General features: G+C 42.0%; 1 protein-coding gene across 1 annotated transcript in view; it reads right to left on the bottom strand.

Moving 5' to 3' along the window:
• Positions 1-2,400: 2,400 nt before the first annotated feature.
• Positions 2,401-24,909, bottom strand: part of camkk1a (calcium/calmodulin-dependent protein kinase kinase 1, alpha a) — a 69,837-nt gene continuing 47,328 nt past the window's right edge. Inside the window, exons 10-16 of the mRNA XM_079508426.1 lie at positions 24,146-24,345; positions 19,782-19,835; positions 19,462-19,535; positions 11,948-12,035; positions 11,046-11,174; positions 9,732-9,832; positions 2,401-4,672 (exon numbers count right to left, since the gene is read on the bottom strand). Coding sequence (XP_079364552.1) covers positions 4,603-4,672; positions 9,732-9,832; positions 11,046-11,174; positions 11,948-12,035; positions 19,462-19,535; positions 19,782-19,835; positions 24,146-24,345 — 716 coding nt within the window. The 3' untranslated portion in view covers positions 2,401-4,602. The remainder of the gene's footprint in view (positions 4,673-9,731; positions 9,833-11,045; positions 11,175-11,947; positions 12,036-19,461; positions 19,536-19,781; positions 19,836-24,145; positions 24,346-24,909) is intronic.

The following is a 24,909-nucleotide window of genomic DNA, read 5'->3' on the forward strand; positions in this document are numbered from 1 at the left end:
TATATATATATATATATATATATATATATATATATATATATATATATATATAATAAGACTGAACATATCATATAATATAATAACACACACACACACACATACACATACACATGCACACACACACACCCCGGTACGTACTTTGTCGACTGAGGTCCCACAGCCAGGGGTCGATACATTGTCTCCTCCTTTATTCGCTCTACACCACATCTCTTCACCAAAACTATTTCTGCCTGAATGTTTGCCTAGTTCAACATGCCCAGAATGGGGGACACTACGGTTTATGTGGTTAAGCACTGCAGTAGCGGTGTGAAATTAACATGACAAGGTTTAACTGTATACTTTTCCACAGTGATTCAGGGTGGGTGGCTATTTTCACAATGTTCATAATGTATATGTATTATTGTCTCCATCAGGTGCAAAACATACTCTCTCCCCATGAGAGAGTATGTTTTGAACTCTGTCCGTGTGTGTGTGTGTGCATGTGTGCGTCCGTCCGTCCGTCCGTTACCAGCTAATCTCCGGCACCGTTAACCCGGTCGATGCCAAATTTTGCACATACACTCCCTGGATGCAAATGAAGAAGCTCTGCCCCACATTTTCCAGAACGGCCTGTTATAGCGCCACCAGGAGGCCGTCTTTTATAAAACGCTTTTTATATATTACTCCTCCAGATTCAAATCGTTACACAGTATCTCTATAGTAATGTGTTCAAGACGAATCTGTCCGATATTTCATATTCCATCCTAGGCTAGGCTTTCAAAGTTTGCAGGATTGGCCGGTTTTGAACAAAAAGCCTCAAATCATGAACGCAGCGTGCAATTTACGTGAAATCTTTCACGGACTTTCCTACTAGGCTGAGGAATATATCCCACCCTTTTCACATTGGCCTGTTATAGCGCCACCAACAGGTGGATTTTTGCAAAACACATTTTTGGAATAATGCCTGAGGGGCACAGGTACATATTACATATTCTTATGTAATATCTGACAATTTGGCCAATTTGGTATTAAAAAGCTAACCGTTTTTAAATTGTGACTTTAGAAATGTGTAAATACACTTATACTGCATGTTGGTTTGTTTATAGTCCGGCAGACTTCACGGCGTGGAGTGGGAAATTTGGTATATAGTTTATTTTTATTTTTTATTGGCCTTAAATTATTGTCTATATACATTCATTACCTGCTGATCGGCTGTTAGCATTGATCATGATCATTTTTATAGGGGGTTATATGTGACCTTACCATTTACAACCTATATGAGGTAAAATTTACAAATTTTCATCATGCTTTAACTCTTTTATTGCAGCTAGCCGTTAGCATAAATCCCAGTTACAGGTGCCAACATACACGTTCACTTTAAGAGTCGGAGTTTGCCCGCCCCCCACACACACTCACTACACACACTTTAGTATCATTGGCACAAGCACACAGTTTACCTTTCGTCAGAAGCTTTTACATGGCGGGAGCGTCGCTGTACAAAGGCACAAATTAAATCCGAAATTTGGATGGCAGAAGATCCACCAAGGACAGCTCTCTTGGATTACGATTTATGGACGTTTGAAAATCCTCCTTTCAACTGCTTTACACTGTGATTATATTTTCAATCCCATAGCTGGAGCGGTGGGGCGTTGCCATAGCAACCGGACCAATGTTAAAAGCTGCCAGACGGAGTATACATTGGGGTCCGGACCTGGGATTTAACCTGCTCCGTATACGGACCCGGTGCAAAAATAATGAAGTAGCAAAACTATATACCACATTTCCCGCTTTGATTTTTTTTAAAAGCTTGTTGGCTGCCGGACTATTACTGTTAAGTGGGAAAACAATATTTTGGCAAACCTCCTGGGGGTCCCAACCCCCCAGTTTGGGAACCAGTGTTCCGTGTGTCAGGAAGACAGTGGCTCTTTTGGAAGTTACTGGAATATTCCTTGCCACAGGGCCAGTGTGCCATGTGTACCACAGGAGGGAGTGTGCAAATTAAGTGATAATTCCTAATTGTAATGTATGGGATATGGTAACTGGCCTATATTTCTTGAATTTAATAAGAAGGAAATCATTTCCGCAGTGAAAATGTGCCCCAATTGTATGACGTTTAAAATGATACAGTTCTGGGAAGAGGCGATAAGTCAGTCAAAGAGAAGTCGGCGTAATTTTGTTGCAGCGCTTTGAAGTTTGATGCGGGAATATAAAACCAATCTAAACCCAAGTATTAATAGTCTGCCATATGAAATGAAACAGAACAAAACTGTATGAAACCACAACCATTGGGGATTGGAATGGCATACATATATACTTACAACACTGTGTTCTTACTTCAGGAATGAACCAGATCTAATGTTGACACGTGTCTTTACAGTAATAATAAAACAAAAAATACATATGAGAAATATGAGTGCTCTATGATAAGGGTTGAAGTACTGTATTCATGTATCTGACAACAATATTGCGCTTCTTACATTAACATTTTCAGTACAAACACACAAAGTGAAGTCCATACCGTTAACAAGATTCTAACATGCTCTGTGAGGTGTTCAGTATTTTATGCAAGAAAATGTTATTTAACGTATATCTGAACACATACTTTGACATAGGTGGTTCAAGCAGCCCTTTGGTAAAGGTTTTCCTGCAAGCTGAGTCAGCTGACAATTATGACAAGTTGACACAAAGTTCCCCTCTCAAGTCCAGAGAAGACTGGAGGAATGCAAAAGTCAAGCTTCATCAAAGTCAAGAACTGTAAATCATAACTAAGACCAACTACTTAGAAATTGCATATTCTGGGAAAAGCTGAATTGGCTAAGATAATTCATGCAGGTAATGACTACTGTAGGTAGCTAGAAGCAGTAGTCACACACACCCCATCTCGTACTGTGCACAAATGTGTCTTAAATTGGTTCCCTTTTTAGCATGCACCGAAAACAAATCATTTAGTCATTTAAACATGTAGTATCCAGGTGTTCCAAATCATTTAGTCATTTAAACATGTAGTATCCAGGTGTTCCAAATAATTTAGTCATTTAAACATGTAGTATCCAGGTGTTCCAGTTACTATTGTACTGAATACAAACTAAGTGAATGACTTGAACATACAGTATAGTGACTTTACTATTATGTGAAAGGGAAATTCCACAGAGTACAATTTATAAGTGTGCATTATGCTTTCCTCTTAAACATTACCAGTCCCTTTAAGTGTGCATTATGCTTTCCTCTTAAACATTACCAGACCCTTTCTCTCAATTGATCCAGCAATAGTAAACCCAGGACTAAAGGCTCATTTATACTATTGTGTTGTACAACAATGATGCATTTCAAACTGTCGTGTGACAAAGTATAGATGAGTCTTTAGGGGCAGTGACAATGACACGAATGGTGGAAAAGCAAAGCACCAAACTCATCGATTCTAGCCAGCCACACGGGATGGTGCTCAAGTGAATAGAGAGTTTGTGGTGTTGTCATAATCACCACATTTAATGATCCTTTTTGACTGCAGTGCATAACATCATAGAAGGTCAGCGTCTCTTCATTAACAGACAATCTGTCCTGGCGTCAGTGGCTGATACTGGGACAGATTGTCTATTAATGAAGACAGAAAGCACCCGCTTGATGATGATGAATGTATTAATGGCAGGATTACATCATGTACAGTATACACACATACATACTGTACATCAGGGACGGTATTCCCCCAATAACAGCCAACACCTACTGAACAGACGCCCCTACCAACCTGTAAGTGTCGCTAGTGCAGTGACATAGAAAGCACTCGCCTGCTGGCTTCCCACTCGCAAACATGGCCAATTGTGTTCACCGCAACCACGCAGGAATCAAACCCTAGTTTTTCCCAATGGTGGGCAGCTACCCCTGTGCCACCCGGATGACCAAACGAGAGCACAGGGACGACTTCATCAATATTGACTGGCTGGTTCCAAAAAGAGTTATAGATGGCACAGACAGGAAAACGGATAAGAGGCAGATAATCAACCCCCAACAGCACACAAACACATTACAGTATACATGTACAGTATTAAAACAATGCATCAGTGTAGACAGAAAAGCCCTGTGGTTTGACTTATTTCAATGAGTCTGGTGCGGTAGAGTTACATTTTCATGCATGCAATAATCTCTATAAGATCCTTGTGAGGTGTGCCTGTGTGTAGAGGCCGATCTTCACCATGCATGTGATATGTCAACGTTTTGTACACTTCTAGCACTGAGTGGTGCCGGGCCCACCAATAAATAGTGCAGCGGTTGATTTAAGGAAGCGGATATACAAATTGGTCATTGCGGTGCCAAGAGACCTGAGAGACAGAAGTAAGGAATTGAGGAATGTCCTTGGTCAAGGAAGGATCATCTGATTTAGATAGGAAAAGACAGAGAAAGCGAATAGCAAGCCTGAAGGGCAACCATCTGCAATATATAGGATTTTAAAAGTTGAATGTCTGCGCAGCGCCTAGAAAGATGAGCCCAAAGTGCATTTCAAAGTTGAATGGAATGTAAGGTGAAGTGTTTTTTTTTGTTTTGTTTGTTTGTTATTGAGCCATACTGTCTTTGAGCAAATGGATGTGGAGAAGAAGTGGGCGTCAATAGAAGCCAGTCGGATTGGACTCAAGAGGGCTCATCTTCATGCAGGTCCTCCAGTTCTGCTTCTCTACCTCCATCTCCAAAGCTTCCCTTCCTGAAAGATGGGAGGAAAGAGATAGATTAGTCAGTAAAAATAGCTGTTTGAACAGTATATGATCCGTATATGATCGCTTCTGCATATGGATTTGAGCTGGAAAGCTGCTCGCTCTGAAAGTTAAGTAAAAAAATATATATATATTATTCACCATTGCTTTTCCTGCATGGATTAAGTTATCAGCATTATTGAGACAAAAGGTCCTTTCAGATGAGCAGCGATTAACGCGCCTAGTAATTCATTTACAATGAGACCTGCATTTGATTCTGTACGAGCGGAGAAGTCAAGAGGCTTCTTTTGAGCTTTTTTTTTACGCTTGCGTTGTCGCACCCCCCATGAGCAGACCTGGAGCAGACCTGTCACTGATCCAGGCGCCAACGTCTTAATCGATTAATCGATGCCCGTCTGAAAGTACATATTCACAGCAGAAAACAACAGGGAACACACAAGCAAACGTTTGTTTTCCTCACATACGGTAAGCTCTGAGTTGTACTGAATGAATGAATGGTGGGAAAACGCCACAACACTTTGGCCCATTTAACGCAACGTTAAATGACAGCAGCACAGAGATGACCAGGATCTCAGGATGGTAGATGGAGAACAGGCTCTTCCCCATACTACCCATGAGAGGGACATAAGGGGTGTGTGTGGTGGCGGTGGGTAGATTTGGACAGACGGTGTGCCAGACCACATTGCACTTGTTACCTTAGTGAGGGGTGAAGTTTTAAAGAGGAACGGAGGGGCCACGAATCCCTGCAGCAGGATGAAACAAACAACAACCCTAAAATGTCACAGGTGTCAGAGGGCAAAGGTCACCTACGGAGGCCAGAGGAGATTTGAGGGGTTTGTGTGCCACGCATCCGAACAGCTGCACTCCCGATCGGTGACAAGCTCATTGGCTTTGTTGAACTGCATTGAGGTATGAAATGTACTGTCTATAAATGGCTCCTGGTTCCATCTACTGTATGCCTGTACAGTGTACACTACACAGAGTGCTTTACTGCTAGAGACTAGTATTCATGTTGATCTCTGTCTTGGTCCTTCCTTTGTCAGCAGGGGGCAGTAGTTCTCCACAGCAAAACCTCAGAAACCATTCTCCTCTAGCTCTGAAAGCCATGGGGCAGAGGCAAAGGAGTAAACCCAGGGTTTGAAATACAGGATTGCCACAGGGAGCTTGTCTCCAACACAGGCTCCCCAGAAAGCCTCATTTGAGAAATTTAGGGGATACATACATACATACATATCAATTCATATTTTCCTGTATATTTAGGTTAGGATTAAATAAATCATAGGCTAAAAGTAAAGCGCTTATCAATATGTGTGCCGTGCAGTGGTGGAAAGTAACTAAGTATATTTACTCAAGTACTGTACTTAAGTACAATTTTGAGGTAATGTATTTGTACTTTAGTTGAGTATTTTCAATACTTTTACCACATCTTTTGCTTTTAACAATTATTTGAAAACTTTAGTTACTTTGGAGATTTTAATTTTGATTACAAAACATACATTAACCACTTCAAGGCTATATACATTTCATCCATTTGAAAATAGCCGATCTACAAACTCACAATGCGTTGCGATGCGACATATTGTGAGCTTGTAGATTGGCTATTTTCAAAAGATTTTGTACACATTTTGAACTTGTGAAATGGGACTTTCTGCAATATGAGTACTTTTACTTTTTAGTACTTGAGTACATTTTGAATACTGGACTTCCACTTGTAACGGAGTAGTTCTACGTTGCAGTATTGATACTTTTACTTAAGTAAAACATTTGAGTACTTTCCACCACTGGTGCCGTGTCTATTCATGAATAGCCATTTCTGATCATTTGTCTCTAAAAAATAATGTTATCTGTTGCTGTGGACCATCCATCCATGCTCACTGCACGCACGCACGCACGCACGCGTTGCCTATCGAGTGAATGTTTTCTAGTGTTTGATGTCCATAACAGTCATAGGATGCATACTACGTCTGTTTATCAAAGTCATGCAAACCGTAGCCTGTCCACTGCGTGTTGGCATTTGTATTGTTTAGCGGAGAGCAAGGAGAGCAATTAAGTAAAACATTGCAACAATGAATACTTTTTCTGTTTCTCCGTTCTCTGTCCGAGACAAAATATTCTTTGTATATGAATGTGTTGATAGTATATGCTTTGTGTGTAGATGCCGGGCAAATATGTGTATTCACGTGTAATGTGTACAGTACCCTCTACTACCACCGCCCCCCCTCTGCTCCGCTCCCCTCCCCCAACCTCGACAAGAAGGGCTCCCCTTCAAGTCATTGTCAGTGTTATTGGAACAGACTAGCAATCATATAATGACCCTGCCTATAGGCGGAATTATAATCTGCCATTACCAATGACCCACAAACACAAACCCATAGGGAGGACCTAAATAATACACAAGCAGTGAGACAGCCATAATACAGATTATCTTCCAATGTCATAACACTGCACTGCATTGTACATGCTCCAATTTTCCCTGGGTTGGATACGTATAAATGGCATGGGAGATGGGAGATCAACTCTTCACCAGTGCTGTACAATTTTCTTTACTTGAGTATTTCAAATTTACAATACTCTTACTTCTAGTCCACTACATCTTGGATCCAAACATTGTACTTCTACTCCACTACATTAGTACATTTATTTAGATTTTGATTATTATTACAAAACATACATTAACATTGTATTGTAGGTTAATGTAATGGATATTGTAATTTTGTTGTAAATATTATTAGTATGTATTTCTTTTTTGTACTTGATTGGGGTTTTTAAACTAAAGTGTTACTGTACTTTTAGAAAAGTCTCCTGTGGACATGTGGTGACAATTAGCATTTGTGCTAACGCACTGTAAACACTTCCACTTCAGCCCTATATATTTTGGCCATTTGAAAATCTACAAGTGAAGATCTACAAGTGAGCTTGTAGATCTGCCATTTTCAAAAGATTTTTGTACATTTGAAAACTTGAAACAGGACATTCTGCATAATGAGTACTTTTACTTTTGGTACTTAAGTACATTTTGACGGCATTTGATACTTTTGTGCTTTTACTCAAGCATATATTGAATTCCGTATTTCCATATTGCAGGATTGCTACTTTTTCCACCACTGCTCTTCACCCTTTAACACTTTCCCTCCCTAACACGAGTGAATTGACTGTAGAACAGCATCCCTCCCAATAACTAGTAACATAGGTTATGATTTAATTGTTTAATTCGAGTTTTTAATTAAGTTTTAAGACTTACAGGGTTTCCATCGGACAGAATGGGATAGGTGACGCATTTTGATGACGTGATCGGAAAAACATTCGTCGCACTGGCATGCAAAGGGTTCTGGGAAATTGAGGCCCAATATATTCCAATGGCGGTGGTGGTGCGGTGCGGGAGCGTTCCTCGTCCGCTGTGTGTTGTTGATCGCCACTTTGGATTATATTTCAACACTACGACAAGCGATTACACCATTTTAAGGGGGATTATCAGGAAACGATGATGTCGGTGCAGTGGCTCCTCAAAGGTTAGTGAAAACTAGGCAGGGAGATCTGGATCACGATTATTTAATCCCGCAATCATTCACTTCTGTCATTCATTCACTTCTGTCAACCCTCGACAGAAGCTGGTGGCAAAAGCACTGCGGTGCGTCGGTCTCATTCTAGGTGGCCTTGAAAGTTGCAAGAAGCCCACACAGAAACACTTATATAAGACCTATAAGCGCTACAGCACACGGTACGAGACTTATGAGTTATGGTGCTATGGCAACAGACAGCAGCAGCTCCTGCTTTAAAAATGGAGTGGGGAGAGTCTTTAAAGGACAACAAATTTTTTTTCAACCAAGGTTCATGTGTTAGGTTGTTATTAGAGAAAGCAAAAGATGAGTGTTAAATTATTAATTTTTTTCATTTGCTGTTTTCTTTCATTTTAGAGATTTTAGCTATTTTTGACAGGGGGCATTCGGACATGGGGCTAAATATGTATTTAGTCATTATTCTTTTTACAAAATGTTATGGCGATTTCTTTATTGTCCTACTAGACCCCAGGAAATCTGGCCACAAAAGATCACGGGATCTACTGAATGTGAAGTTGGGGATACTAGGGGGATGCCATATACTGTGTATCGTAGGCTCAATATTTAGCCACCTAAAATCGCTAAAACGAAAGAAAGCAGCAAATGAAAAAAAACTTTTACTTTCTCTAATAACAACCTAAAACATGAACTAGACTAGACTAGACTAGAAGGCTTTCTTGCCTTTATTTGTAGTTGTTACGTCCCCACCAAAGAGGTCCATGTGTTATTTTGTGCAAACGCCCAAAATAAGTAGTAAAGTGTGCCGCTTGGGATACTATTTACATTATGAAGAGAGGATATATAAATGTTTTATTTATTTTTTGAACGATGGAAATAAGTGAATTAGCACAACACCCCATTCACCCCATTCAATTCAATTCAATTCAATTCAGGCCATTGAGGGCTTATGGTAGGGGAAATAGCTAATAATGGGCTTTTGCACAAAATAACACCTGGACCTCTTTGGTGGGGACGTAACGACTACAAATAAAGGTAAGAAAGCCTTCTAGTCCGTAACTCTCCTTTAACAAGTAGTAGCAGCGCCGTAGTTTCTGAGAAAACAGCGAGAGTAGCAACCAGCTCAGGGATAAAAGTAGATTTTTAGCTAAACCGTTTCATATCCAACACATATTATGCTACAGTATATGAAATGTATGAATACACGTCACCAGCAGACAATAGATGGCTATTAAAAAATGTATATATACGTCAGCAGCAGACAATGTGTTAACTAGCACCAACGTCAGGCAGACTGCAAAAATACCACAATTGTATAACAAGTAAAAACAACATAACACTGTGTGTGTGTGTGTGTGTGTGTGTGTGTGTGTGTGTGTGTGTGTGTGTGTGTGTGTGTGTGTGTGTGTGTGTGTGTGTGTGTGCGCGTGCATTTGGGAGGTGACTTCGGTCTTCAGGATTGAGGTAAACAGTGGGCGTGTAGACATTGGGTCAGTCACAGGTTGTTTAACTAGTGTATTTACTGTGTACTCACATGAGCAGGTTGCCAGGGTCTGACATGGACCTGTCTCTCCTGCTGGGACACTCAAACGGGTTACTGAAGGAGCGCTTCCTCAACATCGCCTTAACCAGGATCTGAAATATGATCATATGGATAAGTTGCCACTTGCCAGTAGTGCGTGTTCATGTGCACGCGCACGCATACACAGAGTTAGAGAGGAATGACAGCATTGCATATGCATAAATACTGGCAAAATTATTCTATACATTGGAAACTTCTAGCACTACAAGCAAATTCCAGAGGCTTAGATTAAACACACTGACAAGTCAGGATAAAATAATGGCCACGGGATGAAAAGGAGTATTCCAATTATTTTCTTTTTTAAACATATTTTCAAAATAAATATCAAAAATTGCTGATCTACAAGATCACAACAACGTCACATCGGGACAGGTGTGTCTTGGAATTTTGACTTACAGTTGGCCTGCCTAGGCTTGGACACAGCAATTATTTTTCTCCCATATCCGTACCCCCCAGCTAGGGGACGTTATTTGCTAACTCCGAATAAATACGGACCCCAACGTATACACCAACGTATACCCCATGTAAATGTTTCTGGCGAGAGGTAAACAGTGTGTGCTAATGGTGATGATACTAAAGTGTGTGTATTGAGTGTGTACAATACAGTCCACCACGGAAAATTACATTTGCTTAAATGACACGCAGAAAACAGAATCTACAAGCATAATCCGCTGACATCATCATAACCATAACAATTTCTGGACAGGATTTAGAAAACAGACTGTTTTCCTAATTTCATTTGTCAAACATAAAACATAAATTTGAATGGCTGAAAAATACACAGACTGAAGTGATGTAGTCTTCATGGGAGTCACAGGGAGGGAGAGTGTGCTAGACCCCCTCCCCACCCCCAAAACAAATTTACTGCTACAATAACCTTTATAATAGAGAAAATGCAACACAAATAAATACTGAAACCAGATATAATTATTAAGGAAAGTTTATGCATGTACTCTATGTAAACTCTTCCAGCCATTAATTTGCAAAAACTTTACATGAATTAAACCAAAATGCAATGATTTTTTTTCAGTAATCATAACTTCATAAAAGAAAAATCTAATCAACAATCTAATTTAATCAAATGTATCAATCATAAATTAGAAGAAAATAAGTAGTGAAAAGTTTTTTCAGTAGTTTGGGTACCGGGAGAATGTCTAATTTCTGGTTTGGGTCATGGGCTAAAACGTTTGAGAACCACTGCGCTAGATATTCCAACAGGCAGTTGGTTGTGAACGTGTAGGGTCCTGACTCCTGAGGGGGTCTTACCACTGCTGAGAGGCTGGGGACGAACTTGACCGAGTTCTGCACCTCCTCCTCAGTCACCTCCACCATAGAACAGTGTTCCTCCTCTAAAGGCAACGGTTCAGTACCTTCCTGGGTCACCCACGGGTCCAACTGCACACACACACACACACAAAGTTTAAACTCTAACTGTATCGATGGATCACATTTTCCATGATGCCATTTGTGGAAATTGATGTGCATGCTTGCTTGATGTATACCTTGAATACATTGTGCTAGTATAATGTGCTTTGTATTGTCGGTCACGATGCTGTATATCAATGGGGCCAATGAAACAATACATGCATTGTGCATAACACCCGGTGTGTGTGTGTGTGTGTGTGTGTATGTGCGCACGCACGTGCGTGCGTGTGTGTGTGTGCACGTGCTTGACAACCATATATTCCTTCATAAACAGTGTTTGGAGAGAGGGAAATTCGCTGATCACATCGTGTCATGGAAACAACAGAGACTAGGGAGCATCCTTCAATTGTCCTCCAACAGAGAACCAGATTAACTTTCTGCTCTAAAGGGACGGACATGTTCAGTCATGCCAAAACAGCGTTGTTAATGAGTTCCACTGTAAACCACCTACAGTACTTACGTCAACACCAAACATCTAATTAATGACATCTTATTAAAGATGTCATTTTTTGCTCCCGATCCGATTCCGAACATTTGATTTTGAGTATCTGCCGATAACGATTGTCCCGATCCGATATTTATATTTTTATTAGAACACTTATAGTACAATATCCAAAATCACAGACAATATCCAGTCTTACCTGTATATGGATATAATATTGATACTAGGGATATCGGATCGGGACAACCCTAGTTCTGATGATTGATGCTCATTGTGTATTTGGGCCTGGGAGTGTCTATACCTTTATCTCTGGGATAGTGATCCTGGTGTCTGGGTCCTTATCTAGCATCCGTAAGATCAGGGTGCTCAGCTCCTCGCTGATCTTTGGTCTGGGAGGAGGGGAACACATTGGCAATGTTCAGATTTAGCTGTGGAGGGGAAATGGGCCTGTTGCAATTGTAAACAAAGAATGCTCACTTTTTTTTTTTTTTAGATCTGATCTTATGGAGATTGTAAAGCAAAAACAAGTGAAGGTCATGTTATATTATGAAATATAGCGAGCTAAAGTATCAAATACAGTGTTAAGAATTCACTGAATATGAGAATGTGAAATCACTTAAAGTTACAGTTACAGTTTTCTAGAGCTTATAGTTATAACCATGAGAAATTAATATGGTTGCATTTTCCACAGACAAAGACAAGGCATGGTACACAATAATACTGTTATAACAGCAGCGGTGTAGAAATCCCCACTGAATGTGATGATATCGGTAGCATAAAGAGCTGTGCAGCCATCTAAACGGATCCTTCAACTGTGACCCACGCTAGGGCTTAGGGATGTCCGATATTATATTATAAAATATCGGTATCGTTTTGTTTGTTTTTTTAATTACAGGAGTTCTTACTGTATGGTGTGTGTGGTATGAAATGCGAGCCTACCATAATCACAGTAATCCTTAATATTCCATATGGGCTTTTGGAGAGAAATGAGCTTGAAGCTTCATGCAGTAACTTAAAGCCTGATTTAGACTGCAGTCACATCAAGTCAAATCCGATTTTTTTCTCAAATCCGATCTTTTGGCCCGGTCATTTGCAAGTGACCGGATCCGATCTGTGCATTCAGACTGATTTTAACAACTCAAAGTTGCCCTGCATCGACATATCTGCTTTGGTTACCGTGGTAACCAACAACAATCTGACATTGCAGATAGGACCGCGTGTAGCCATTCTCTACCATTCCGAGAGAAATATCCTCATAAACGGCCTCGTTTCTGTAGAAGTTTAGATTGTACAGAGGCATCCCCCAAAGTGACAGGAGGAGTGCCAACTGACTGTTGTAACGATACAGAGACACCTCCCTGACAATATCGCTGAGACAGTTTATTTATTTTTAGACAATTCTGAGACTATTTAAAAATGAAACTTCTGCGACCCAGCCCAGGGGATGAGCGAGTGACGTCAGGACTTTGGTACAGATTTCACCGTCTGTCTACTCCTCTGTGCTGACATAATGAAGTGACATTATTCCTATAAAACAAACGTGTGTTGCACTATTGTTTTCCATCTTTTCTGTCCTCTCGCTTGTTTTCTTTCTTTTGCTCTCGTTTGGTTGTTTTTCTCTCTCTCTCGTTTGTTTACTTGAAAATACTCGCGCTCTGTAATGACCTCACGTCAGTAGCTATTGGGTCGTGCTGCAAGTGACGTTTTGGATAGTTTGATATGTGACTCAGGTCACTTCATCTGGTCGTTGCATGCAGACTGAGACAGATGTCCTCAGATCGGATTTAAATTGGATTTGAAACCACCTCTGAATGTGACTCAAGTCACATTTGAAACTAGAAAAAGTGCCCCTTAGGGCACATGTCTCCACCAGGCCAGGTCAGGTTGTGGCCTCCTGGTGGCGCTATAATAGGCCAATGTGAAAAGGGTGCCATTTGTTCTTACACCATTGATGGCAATTGGATGATTTGAGGCATTTTGTTCCAAAAATGTGTTTTGCAAAAATCCACCTGTTGGTGGCGCTATAACAGGCCAATGTGAAAAGGGTGGGATATATTCCTCAGCCTAGTAGGAAAGTCTGTGAAAGATTTCACGTAAATTGCACGCTGCGTTCATGATTTGAGGCTTTTTGTTTCAAAAGGGCCAATCCTGCAAACTTTGAAAGCCAATGTTAGCCAATTAGGATGGAATGTGAAATATAGGACAGATCTATCTTGAACGCATGACTATAGAGATAGTGTGTAACGATTTGCGGGATTTTTGGACAGAATCTGGAGTAGTAATATCAAAAAATGTTTTTCAAAAGTCGGCCTCCTGGAGGCGCTATAACACGCCATTCTGGAAATTTTGGGGCAGAGGTTCATCGCTGGCATCTATGGAGTGTGTGTGCAAAATTTGACAACATACTCTCTCCCCATGACTTCGGCCTGGTGGAGACAAAAATCGGATTGTAAAAAAAGTCAATATCGGACATCCCTAGGGCTGATACCGTCTTTTTTTGTGTCCGTCTGGTGTCTTGTCTGTGTTTAATGGCCGTGTTTCATTTCCAATGGAAGTCACATAGGGTTTGACAAGACAGTCTTGTTTGATGGGGGGGAGGGAGGCAGAACAGTGTCTTGCATGTGTGAATGCGGCCATAGAGGACAAAGGTAATAGATCATTATATTGATTTGTATATAGAGATGTTCTATAGGGGGTTTTGCTCTGGAAGCAGGATGTGTGTGCTGCCAGCTCCCTCGCTACCAGTATCACACTGTGACTAGGGCGAGAGATGAAGTCATCATTAGCAACATGACAACCAACCCCAGCACATACTTCAGTTAAAGCCAGCGGTGGAAAAACTACTCACATTTGCTACTTAAGTAAAACTATCAATAGGCCTACTGCAATGTAGAAGTACAGTATTGGTATCAAAATATACTTAAAATTAGAGTACTATGCAGTTGTAACAGAGTGGTTTGATTGATTGATTGAAGAATTTATTAACAGTTTGCAGAATTACAGTACATTTCAAGCACAAACTCAATACAAAGGCTGTTAACTGTGAGTGGACGACCCAATTAAGCATTACACTTGTTTCCAATAGGGTCCACCATGTTCAAATCATCAAAACATTTAGAGACGTACAAATAGACACTTCTATAGACAGAACAGGAATTCATCATAAAGGAGGTAAAAAGGGAAAAGAAACATATACAGTGAGGGGGAAAAAAAGGGGTGGGCGGTGGGGGGGATTCACGTTCAGCTCCGTTAATTTGTTTGTTTTCCTTGGAGGAGCTGCGTTGGGTCCCCAAGTCGGCTCCGTGGCCGTACCTTGAGTTGGCTGTGTGGCCGTGACCGTCTCTTGTGTTGTCCTTGCGTTGGGTCCCCAATTCGGCTCAGTGGCCATACCTTGAGTTGGCTGTGTGGCTGCGACCGTCTCTTGTGTTGTCCTTGCGTTCGTGTTTGAGGGATTCCGATTTTACAGGGGCCAGTTTCGAATTGCAGCCGTCCGTAGGTGCCCTTTGAGAGCGGTTTTGAAAGAGTCAAGGGATTCGCATGTCTTAATGACAGTTGGTAGGGCGTTCCACATTTTGGTGGCATAGGAGCGAAAATAATTTAGCCCCTTGTTTGTGCCGAATCTGGGTTGTACATGGTTCGTTGCACTCCCTCTGGTGTTGTGGGTGTGGACTTCGTTAACATTAAGGAAGTATCTAGACAGGTACATGGGTATCTTGGTGGTGTATCGAATCTTGTGGACCAGACCCATTGCAAGATGCTGTACTCTGTCGTCGACCCTAAGCCATTCCAGCCTGTCGAAGTGGGCAGGGGTGAGGTGGGTTCGGGGGGCTAGGTCAAGTAGGAGCCTGACCAGTTTGTTTTGGGAAGTCTGGAGCCTGGTTTAAAGGGCCTTTGAGGTGCTGTGGTACCAGGAGGTGCATGCATAGTCAAAGAAACCCTGTACAAGGGCTCCTGTTAAGGTCTTCAAGGTGTTTTTGTTGACCAGTGAGGAGATCCTGTAAAGGAATCTTGTTCTATGGTTGACCTTTTTGATTACGTTGGCGGCCATTTTATCACCGGAAAGATTAGCCTCCTCTGTTACTTATGTTGCACAGCATATTGGCACTTTATTAACTTGCACAGTTGTATTTTGCAGTCATGATTTTATTGTTTAATACTGTTTCCTGTTTAGCTGAGATGGCCACTCAGACAACGAGTTCCATCTGGGGAAATGCTTGGTGATTAACAAACATGAGGGGCAAGTGCAATGTGGGTTATAGATGCAATATGTTTGGGAAGTGCAATAATGTGGAGTTCTATTGTTGAGGTTTGATTGAATGCCTAACAATTGCCTGTGATGTGTTTCAGTAAAGATTGGGCTGGACCATGTCAGGATAGCAGGGGGGGTTAAGATGTGCTGTTGTGATTGCTTATTTATGTTGTAGTGTGAAGGACTTATTATATAACTTGTATAGTTCATGTAGTTCACATAAACTTGTAACATTTGTATGGTTTAAAGTTATTTATTTATATGTATTTATTGTATGCTTATTTATGGTTCTCATTTGAAGACACCCCTGTAAATGGCATAGTCCATTATCTCCAGCTGGGTATAAAGGGCTGCCATTTTGCAGGTGAACTGAAGTCTGTGCTGGGAGTAGAGAGCTTCCTGTATTTGGGCCAGTTGCTAATGCTCATTTGGTGAATAAACATACCAGTGGTTAACCTTTACCAATGCCTCTGTACTATTTCTCCAGCCACTAACACGGTCATTCTTACAATTGGCGGCAGTGGTGGGATCCCGTGCACAGTACAGAGGCTATGTAAAGAGTTGCAAGGAGGAAAGACGAGCAGGAGCCACCAGAGGCCGGAGTAGGTCATTAGCTGACCAAGGTGCCATGGCAGTGTCGAATCCAGAGGGAAGGCTGGAGGAGCTGGCTGAGAGGTGGAGGTCTGTTGTCCGGACACAGGCAGCCAGAGACCAGCCCATGGAGGAAGAGCCAGCCAGAGACCAGCCCATGGAGAAAGAGCCAGCCAGAGACCAGCCCATGGAAGAAGAGCTCTCATGTTGGCAGCACCAGCTTCAGCAGCGCCACCTTTGCTGCAAAGACTGACGGGGAGGCCAGGGTGAGCAGACCCCAGAGTGAGCCACAAGCTGCTCCAACTGTCCATGTGTTTTAATCGACATGAATAACTAGGAACTACAAGTGAATGCAATGAACTACAACTAAATGAACTACAGTGAAATGAGAACTACAACAGTGTGCGAGGAGTCCCCAGTAGCCTCTACCAAGTGCCAGAAGATTGAGGACCTTGGAGAGGAGGGGTGAAATGTTGCGAGGAGTCCCCAGTAGCCTCTACCAGGTGCCAGAAGATTGAGGAATTTGTAGGGGGGGGTGAAATGTTGTGAAGAAGAGTCCTGTTCCAAGTACCCAGAGGATTGAGGGGCATGGAGAGGAGGGTAATGTAACAGAGTGGTCCTCTGTTACTTATGTTGCACAGCATATTGGCACTTTATTAACTTGCACAGTTGTATTTTGCAGTCATGATTTTATTGTTTAATACCGTTTCCTGTTTAGCTGAGATGGCCACTCAGACAACGAGTTCCATCTGGGGAAATGCTTGGTGATTAACAAACATGAGGGGCAAGTGCAATGCGGGTTATAGATGCAATATGTTTGGGAAGTGCAATAATGTGGAGTTCTATTGTTGAGGTTTGATTGAATGCCTAACAATTGCCTGTGATGTGTTTCAGTAAAGATTGGGCTGGACCATGTCAGGATAGCAGGGGGGGTTAAGATGTGCTGTTGTGATTGCTTATTTATGTTGTAGTGTGAAGGACTTATTATATAACTTGTATAGTTCATGTAGTTCACATAAACTTGTAACATTTGTATGGTTTAAAGTTATTTATTTATATGTATTTATTGTATGCTTATTTATGGTTCTCATTTGAAGACACCCCTGTAAATGGCATAGTCCATTATCTCCAGCTGGGTATAAAGGGCTGCCATTTTGCAGGTGAACTGAAGTCTGTGCTGGGAGTAGAGAGCTTCCTGTATTTGGGCCAGTTGCTAATGCTCATTTGGTGAATAAACATACCAGTGGTTAACCTTTACCAATGCCTCTGTACTATTTCTCCAGCCACTAACACGGTCATTCTTACAGCAGTATAACGCAGAATGTCCCATATCACAAGTTCAAAATGTATCAAAATCTTTAGAAAATAGCAGATCTACAAGCTCACAATGCGTCGCATCGCGACACATTGTGAGCTTGTAGATCGGCTAATTTCAAATGGCCAAAATATATATGGCCAAAGTGGATAATGTATGTAACTAAATAAACGTTTTCAAATAAACGTAGTGGAGTAAAAGTACAATATTTGCATCTGAGATGTAGTGAAGTAGAAGTACAGTAAGAGTATTGGAAATTGTAAATACTCAAGTAACGTACAAATACCTCAAAACTGTACTTGAGTACAGTACTTAAGTAATGTAATTAGTTACTTTACACCACGGCTTATAAAGCCACAGCCAAAATCTCCTAAATTCAATAGGGCATGCACGAGAAACATACATTTACATTGCCGAAGAAAGTGAGAAATATAAGCTAAAAATGTATGTTTGGGTAAAGTAAAACCACATTGCAATAAATTATAGTACTGTAGGTAAAATTATGCACTCAAACTGCAATCTATGTCTAACCACCCTTTGGGGGAAGAAGTCTATTTGCAATCTTTTTCTTTTTTCCCGACTTTTTCAGCCTTTATTGATAGGTTGAAAGTAGACTGACAGGAAATAGGGAGAGAGATGGGCGGTAAAGGCCGTCAGGATCGGGAGTCGAACCTGCAGCACACCGTCAGGCTGGCTCAGCAGCCTAGGTGCCCGGACAGTTGAGCTAACCGTCCGGGCCTCTATTTGCAATCTTAACACGATGCACGCCAAAACGCCTCGCAACCCGTCAGATGACGGGTTAAGATTTAACCCCGGAGGTCGCCAAACCCGTCAGATGGCGTGTAGTAAGAGTTATATCAATACCATGCAGCCGAAGCTTAACACTAAACTTCCGTGCTGCCCAGGCTGCTAGACAGCACCTACGTTCTTCCCATCGTGAGGAACAATGCACGCGCCTCCCATAAGGATCCACTCATTGTCGTTTCTTTGTTGCTTGTTTTCTCCGAGAAATACTCCAAAGTTGTTGTTTTAGTCCAAACCGCCCGGCGTTCAGATGTAAACAGTGATTTCTGATCGCATCACGCCAGCCATGTCACCGCTTGTTGTGAAACCTTAGACATGCTGCTCGAAAAAGTTTTTGCGCCTCTACTCGTTGTGTTGGGCTGTAATGATGGTAATAGAATGGCGCCTATATAGGGGATATAGCTGGCTCCCTGCAGTAATTTCAAATGAACAGCAGGTGGTGCTGAAAGGGTTAACAGTACACTAACCAGTAAATTGAACCAAAATGCTTTTTCTTTTCTTTTTTAAGTCAATACAGAAGCTTCCTCATTTGGTGTGTTGAAAGTGAAAATACTATTACTACCGGTACTACTATTATAACTACTTGTAAAAATCTCATTTTGGATTAGGAAATAATGTTCAATATATTTTCAGTTCTCTCTCTGGATGCAAAAACAATTATTTCTCTTACTGTATAACTTGATTTAAACTTCTCTCTGTGCCTGTTTCTCTTACTTAGAGGGGAATTGAAACTGGCCAGTACAAAATAAATTTATCTGAGGACCATCATCATGATCCCCCACCCTTCTCTCTGTCAGCTCATTAGTTCTTGTTCTCCTAACATTAGCTGATTGAAATTATAAAGCTTTAGACTTACTCTTCTGGGAATTCCACACAATTGCTCCTTATCATGTTGTGCAAAGCTAGGATGTAGTCATCAATGAATGGACACTGCATGCAGGAAGAAGGAAAAAGAGTTTAGATACAAAAACACTGACTACTGCAAGATTATGTAGGGACTTTAGCATTATAATCATAAAAATAAAATCATAGAAAGGGGTGGCCTTATTGATATTCTATCAAGGCTGACAAATGGTGTTGCTAATTATTATAACAACCAGCCAGTTCAAATCACATCAGTTGAAGAACCTATAAAAGAGGGACAAATTAATAGTCAGAGAAAGTGTGCTGACTTGCCTTTCCAAAGACAAAGCAGTAAAGCGTCACTCCCATTGCCCATACGTCCAGCGCCTGAAAGAAATACCAGGGGAGGTTACATGACAGATAAATTGTAAATCCAGACACAAACCATAGACATGTAATCACAGGATGAAGCTGACCACAACTCTGTAAACACACAAACATGCCCCATCACATAAATCTATTCGGACTGCCTAGTCGTTTTTGGGGGAGTTCTCCTAATCCCTATAAGAGATAGATTTGGTTTCAGATAGCCATACTAGGCTGCCGCTGAGGCCATCCATCAGTCTCATTGTCACTCTCTCACACGCTCTCACAGTAGCAAGCAATCTGTCTCTATGGTGTGATGGATAAGGCTTGGCGACAGTGGCTTGGACCTGGTCAATCTATTAAAGAGACACAGAAAGTGGGATCTCTTCCTCCAGCCCATTGTCAATGTTGGAATTCAAATACCAGTAAGACGACCTGAGGGGGAGAAGCGACCTCGCCCTAAAGGGTAAGAAGCATGCACGCATCCGCCTGGGTGACGGCAGACTGCTGGGCGAGCGCTGGCGCTTTGGCACAGGGGGTCAGATCAACATATGGAATTAATTCTGTACTGGCCATATATGGAGCGTGTCTTGAGTGTTTGATGAGTTCAGATCAACATATGGAATGTCAGAACAGGTATGGAGATCTAAGGGTGGCAGCGGGGGCAGTGTCTTGAGTGTACAGGGTTTGATGAGGTCTGGCCATATACGGAGTGTGTCTTGAGTGTACAGGATTTTATGAGTGCCCTGGTAGGGCCGGGCCTTAATTTTTGGGCCTGTTGAGAACTCTAGTTTTCGCCGGCTGCCGGGCACGGCTGCACTAATAACTTTGGGGCGGACCCGTCTAGAGGTCAGTGTCGTGATCTTCATAATGGAGACGGCCATATATGGTGGCGTGACGTGTCACGAGGTGTGATGTCACGAGGCGTGACCATATATGGAGTAGTGATGTCACAAGGCGTGCCCATATATGGAGGCGTGATGTCACAAGGCGTGACCATATATGGAGGTGTGACCGACCGCACGACTGACAGGAAATGCAGGTTTTCATAGTAAACTTTCAATTAATCTGTAATATCTGAAAAATGCAGCCTTCTTTTCTTCTTCCTTGTAATGTTTTGTCTTTTGTTTTCTGTATGTTTTGTACAGTTATTCTTTCGTATGCTGCATTCACATGGGTTCAGGCAGACGGCAAACCGGAAGTCATTTAGTGGACGGGAGCAGGATGGTAAATGGAACAGGACAGAAGGTGGTGCCATAGAGCACCGAAGTCTGACGTCACTTTCAGTAGAGGGCGCCAGTACACAGGTTCATGTATTTTTTTATTTGCATTGAAATCACCATAGGGCGATTTTAGGTCGCTTCATATAAGAACTGTGTTTGAAAGTTGTTCTGTCAGGGGGGTGGCTGTGCGCCGTTAATGATGTCCATTCATATTTGATACAGCCAGTTTCTGGAGAAAATGGAATTACTTTGGCCGCAAAAGCCTTGAAACTACACTACAAAGCAATATCGCTGCTAATATACGTCACGCCCAGCTGTCAACACATCGCGTTCCTGAGATTCCTCGTTGACGTAAGCTCAGCTGGCGGTGACTCGACTCGTACTAACCACGAAACATTAAATATCAATAAAAGAAAATTAAAAAAAATGAATTAACATGTCAGTTTCTGTTGTGCGACGGGCAGCTGCAACCACCGCCTACCCGGAAATGTAGTCTCTGGGTTGTTTGACTCGTTTCTAACGCTTATTGTGTTACTCTTTGGGTATATCTGTAAATTTTCACCTTCAGTCGATGCTTCATATCCATATGAGTGAAAAGGCCGGGATGATCGGTTTATTTTTCAAACACCGTTCTTATATGAAGAGATCTAAAATCCCCCTATGGCGATTTCAATGCAAATAAAAAGTACACAAACCTGTGGACTGGCGCCCTCTACTGACAGTGACGTCAGGACTTCGGTGCTCTATTTGCCGTCTACCCAGTGGTGTCATGCTCGTAGAACGCAGTACCACGCCGTGGTACCAGTAATTTTTTGACGTGCACGCGCAGGGACAGAACGGTACGGTGCATGTGTGTGCACGCTAGAACGCGTCCCCCTAGATTCAAGAGAAGACGCACCTAATCAACCTCGCGTCACCAGACTTTCCAAGACGCACCAAGTACCCAGTGGTCTAGGTATACTGGCGCCCCCCACCCCCTATTTTCATGCCGACTTTGCGACTTTGGGTACCCAGAAAAGAGCTATGTAAATCGTATGTATTATTATTATGCCGTGTCAAGTACTGTGCCGAATCAAATGGCTACTACTTTGCATAACAACAGGACAGCTTTAACTGTTTACCTGAGCACACGTAGCCTAGTAATGCACACTTACAGCAGTAGGCTATAGCTCCAGTAGGCTACTACTGCTGCTGTGAGGTGTTCTGCACACAAGAAGAATGCCTCCTCCTCCATCAAAGAACAGATTCATTCGTCTTTTTAGTTTCACTAGTGTGCAGTAAAGATGTTTGTCTGACTATTTTAAGTCTACTTTTGTGTTTGTGTCTAAAACTCTCAGACACTGTCTATTTAACAATATAGGCTGTTCTGTGTGCATGCCGTGATGTGCACATGCACGCGCGTGCACGTGACAACATTAAAACGCTGTGGTACCAGTAAAAAAAAAACACTATGACACCACTGCGTCTACCGCTTGAGTGATCCCATGTGAATGCAGCATGAGTCTTTTTTGCTGTCCTTGAAATCCTTTTTTTCTTTTTAATAAAAAAACAAGTGGAAAAAAGAGCCATAGACGCCTAGCCTGTCCTATTAACTGGGATACCAGTCCTACATTCAGAAGTCCTGAGGTCACTGGATTCCGGCAACCTTTTGATGATTGGGCTGATTGACAGCCGATGATACCCTGGCAAATGTTCCCATGCTGAGGGCGGGCATGTAAGCGAGCCACAGCGCTCCTCAGAGTGGACACAGGCGGATTTCGCTGGCCGGTGCTGGGAACAGGGCTGGGAACAGACAGACAAGACTGCCGCAACTCGTTTCTAAAACAAACTATTCATTGTAGCCGATAAATAGATCATGTAGTTGTTCAGTATTGATTAATATTGAATATACAGCCTCTTTGTTTTTGCGACCAGCTCGCACCACCCACCACCCAGCACCAAAAACAGACAAAGCGGTTTGTCACATAATGTGTGTGTGCGTGTGTGTGTGTGTGTGTGTGTGTGTGTGTGTGTGTGCGTGCACGCACGCACGCGCTCACAGCATTCGCTGTGCCAACTCTTGTCAGGCTCTGCCTGCTCTGTTGGTGTAATTAAGAAATTCGATAGAGGATATATATACACAGATTTACAAATAAAGGAGCTTCGGAAAGGGTCCGTGCATTAAATTAAAACACGGTATCCCAGATTCCCAGTCACACACATGACATAATAATTTGTTCTTGTTTCACACACATGGTACTGTAAACTGTACCATAGTGACTTAAGTCCTAAATACTTCATTGTGTACCACAAATAGCCATATACAGCTGATCTACAAGCTCGCAACATGTGAAGAACAGACTACTAATCAGTGTAATAGTGGCTCACATTTTCCTTAACAACTGTGAGGTCCACTGCCTCAGGCATTCAAAACCCACTTTCTGCCCACAAATCAAACATCTATCCTGGTCAGAAATGTCTGGACATGCAGGGGCTTTCCATGGCCTGAATCCATATGAACCCTATACGTTATTGACTGGAGTGGAGTCCCCCTGGGGTCTATATTAGGCCCCTTCCTTTTTTCTCTGTACACTGACTTGTCTTTGCGGAAAATAACCCATCTACAAGCTCACAAGATCGTCTATTTCCAGCGAATGTTGGCCTCCAGGATAGGGATGCTAATGTTGGCCTCCAGGATAGGGATGCTAAATCAGAATGTTGGCCTCCAGGATAGGGATGCTACATCAATCAATCAGCCTAAATGGTGATTACCATCGAATACTTCAGAATGAATCCCAATTAAAAAAGGAAAAAGAAAAGAAAAAAAGGATCATAGGATGACAGAAATGTGGAGGTGGGTGCGGTCAAAGCACAATTGTTCCTAAAACGGCTCATACTGTAGCTTATTTCAGCAATGTGGACTAAAGCTCTCCATTACAGAGACATATGCATGCATGCAAATCAGCTGGTATATTATTGTAGTTTGCTAGACTGGTGGATCACTACAGACATCGTTATCATGGCCATGGTTTTGTTAACATGTATTATTATTAGTAATAATAATCATTGAGGGCAGGATATTTTGTGCTCACGGCGAAAAATAATAATAATTTAAAAATAAAAACTCACTTTCCCACTGAAGCTTTGCCGTTTGTCTGAAAGGGCTTCTGGAGCCATGAATGCAGGAGTGCCAGCAGTACTGGAGAGCAGGGCATCACTGCCCTCAAACATGTTGCTAACACCAAAGTCTGCGATCTTCACGTGGCCATCGTCCCCCAGTAGCAGGTTAGAGGGCTTGATGTCCCGATGCACTATCTTCTGGTAATGCACTGAGAAAAAGATGAGACAGAGAGAGTGAAGTGTCATATACTTCTTAGAATAGAGCGTCGCAGTCCCGCCCCCTTTCATGACGACGCCAGGCCCAGGAAATAATTCCCAATGCATTTTTCCCATAGACATCATGACAACAAACTAACAATATTTTGGACGAAATCAAGTGTTGTAACCTGCCGTTTTTTTCTTCTAATTATTTGTTCGGCCCAAAACATTGTGTTTATTGTCATGATTTGTCACGACAAGAGTTGGCTTTGTCCGCGGCGTAAACGTCTTTAAATAAATACTTTTAGAAAAGCTATGAGGAAAATGAACGGGGAATTATTTTCCGGGTCTCTCGAGGGGGCGGGACTGCGGTGCTCTATAGGCTACACCAGCAGCTATTCTAAATTGCCCTTGTACACTACTGTGGTGCGTGAGCACCCTGTAGGCCCTACGGCTACAAAGACACAAAGCTACAAATATGCTTTGTATCTTTGCAACTTTTGTATCTGCCAGTCTTAACGTAGCATGCAAGTCGGAGAGTGTACACTCTCCGACTTATATTACGGGGGTAACTC

This window comes from Electrona antarctica, assembly GCF_951216825.1.
Source record: "Electrona antarctica genome assembly, chromosome: 8".
Taxonomy (NCBI): Eukaryota; Metazoa; Chordata; class Actinopteri; order Myctophiformes; family Myctophidae; genus Electrona; species Electrona antarctica.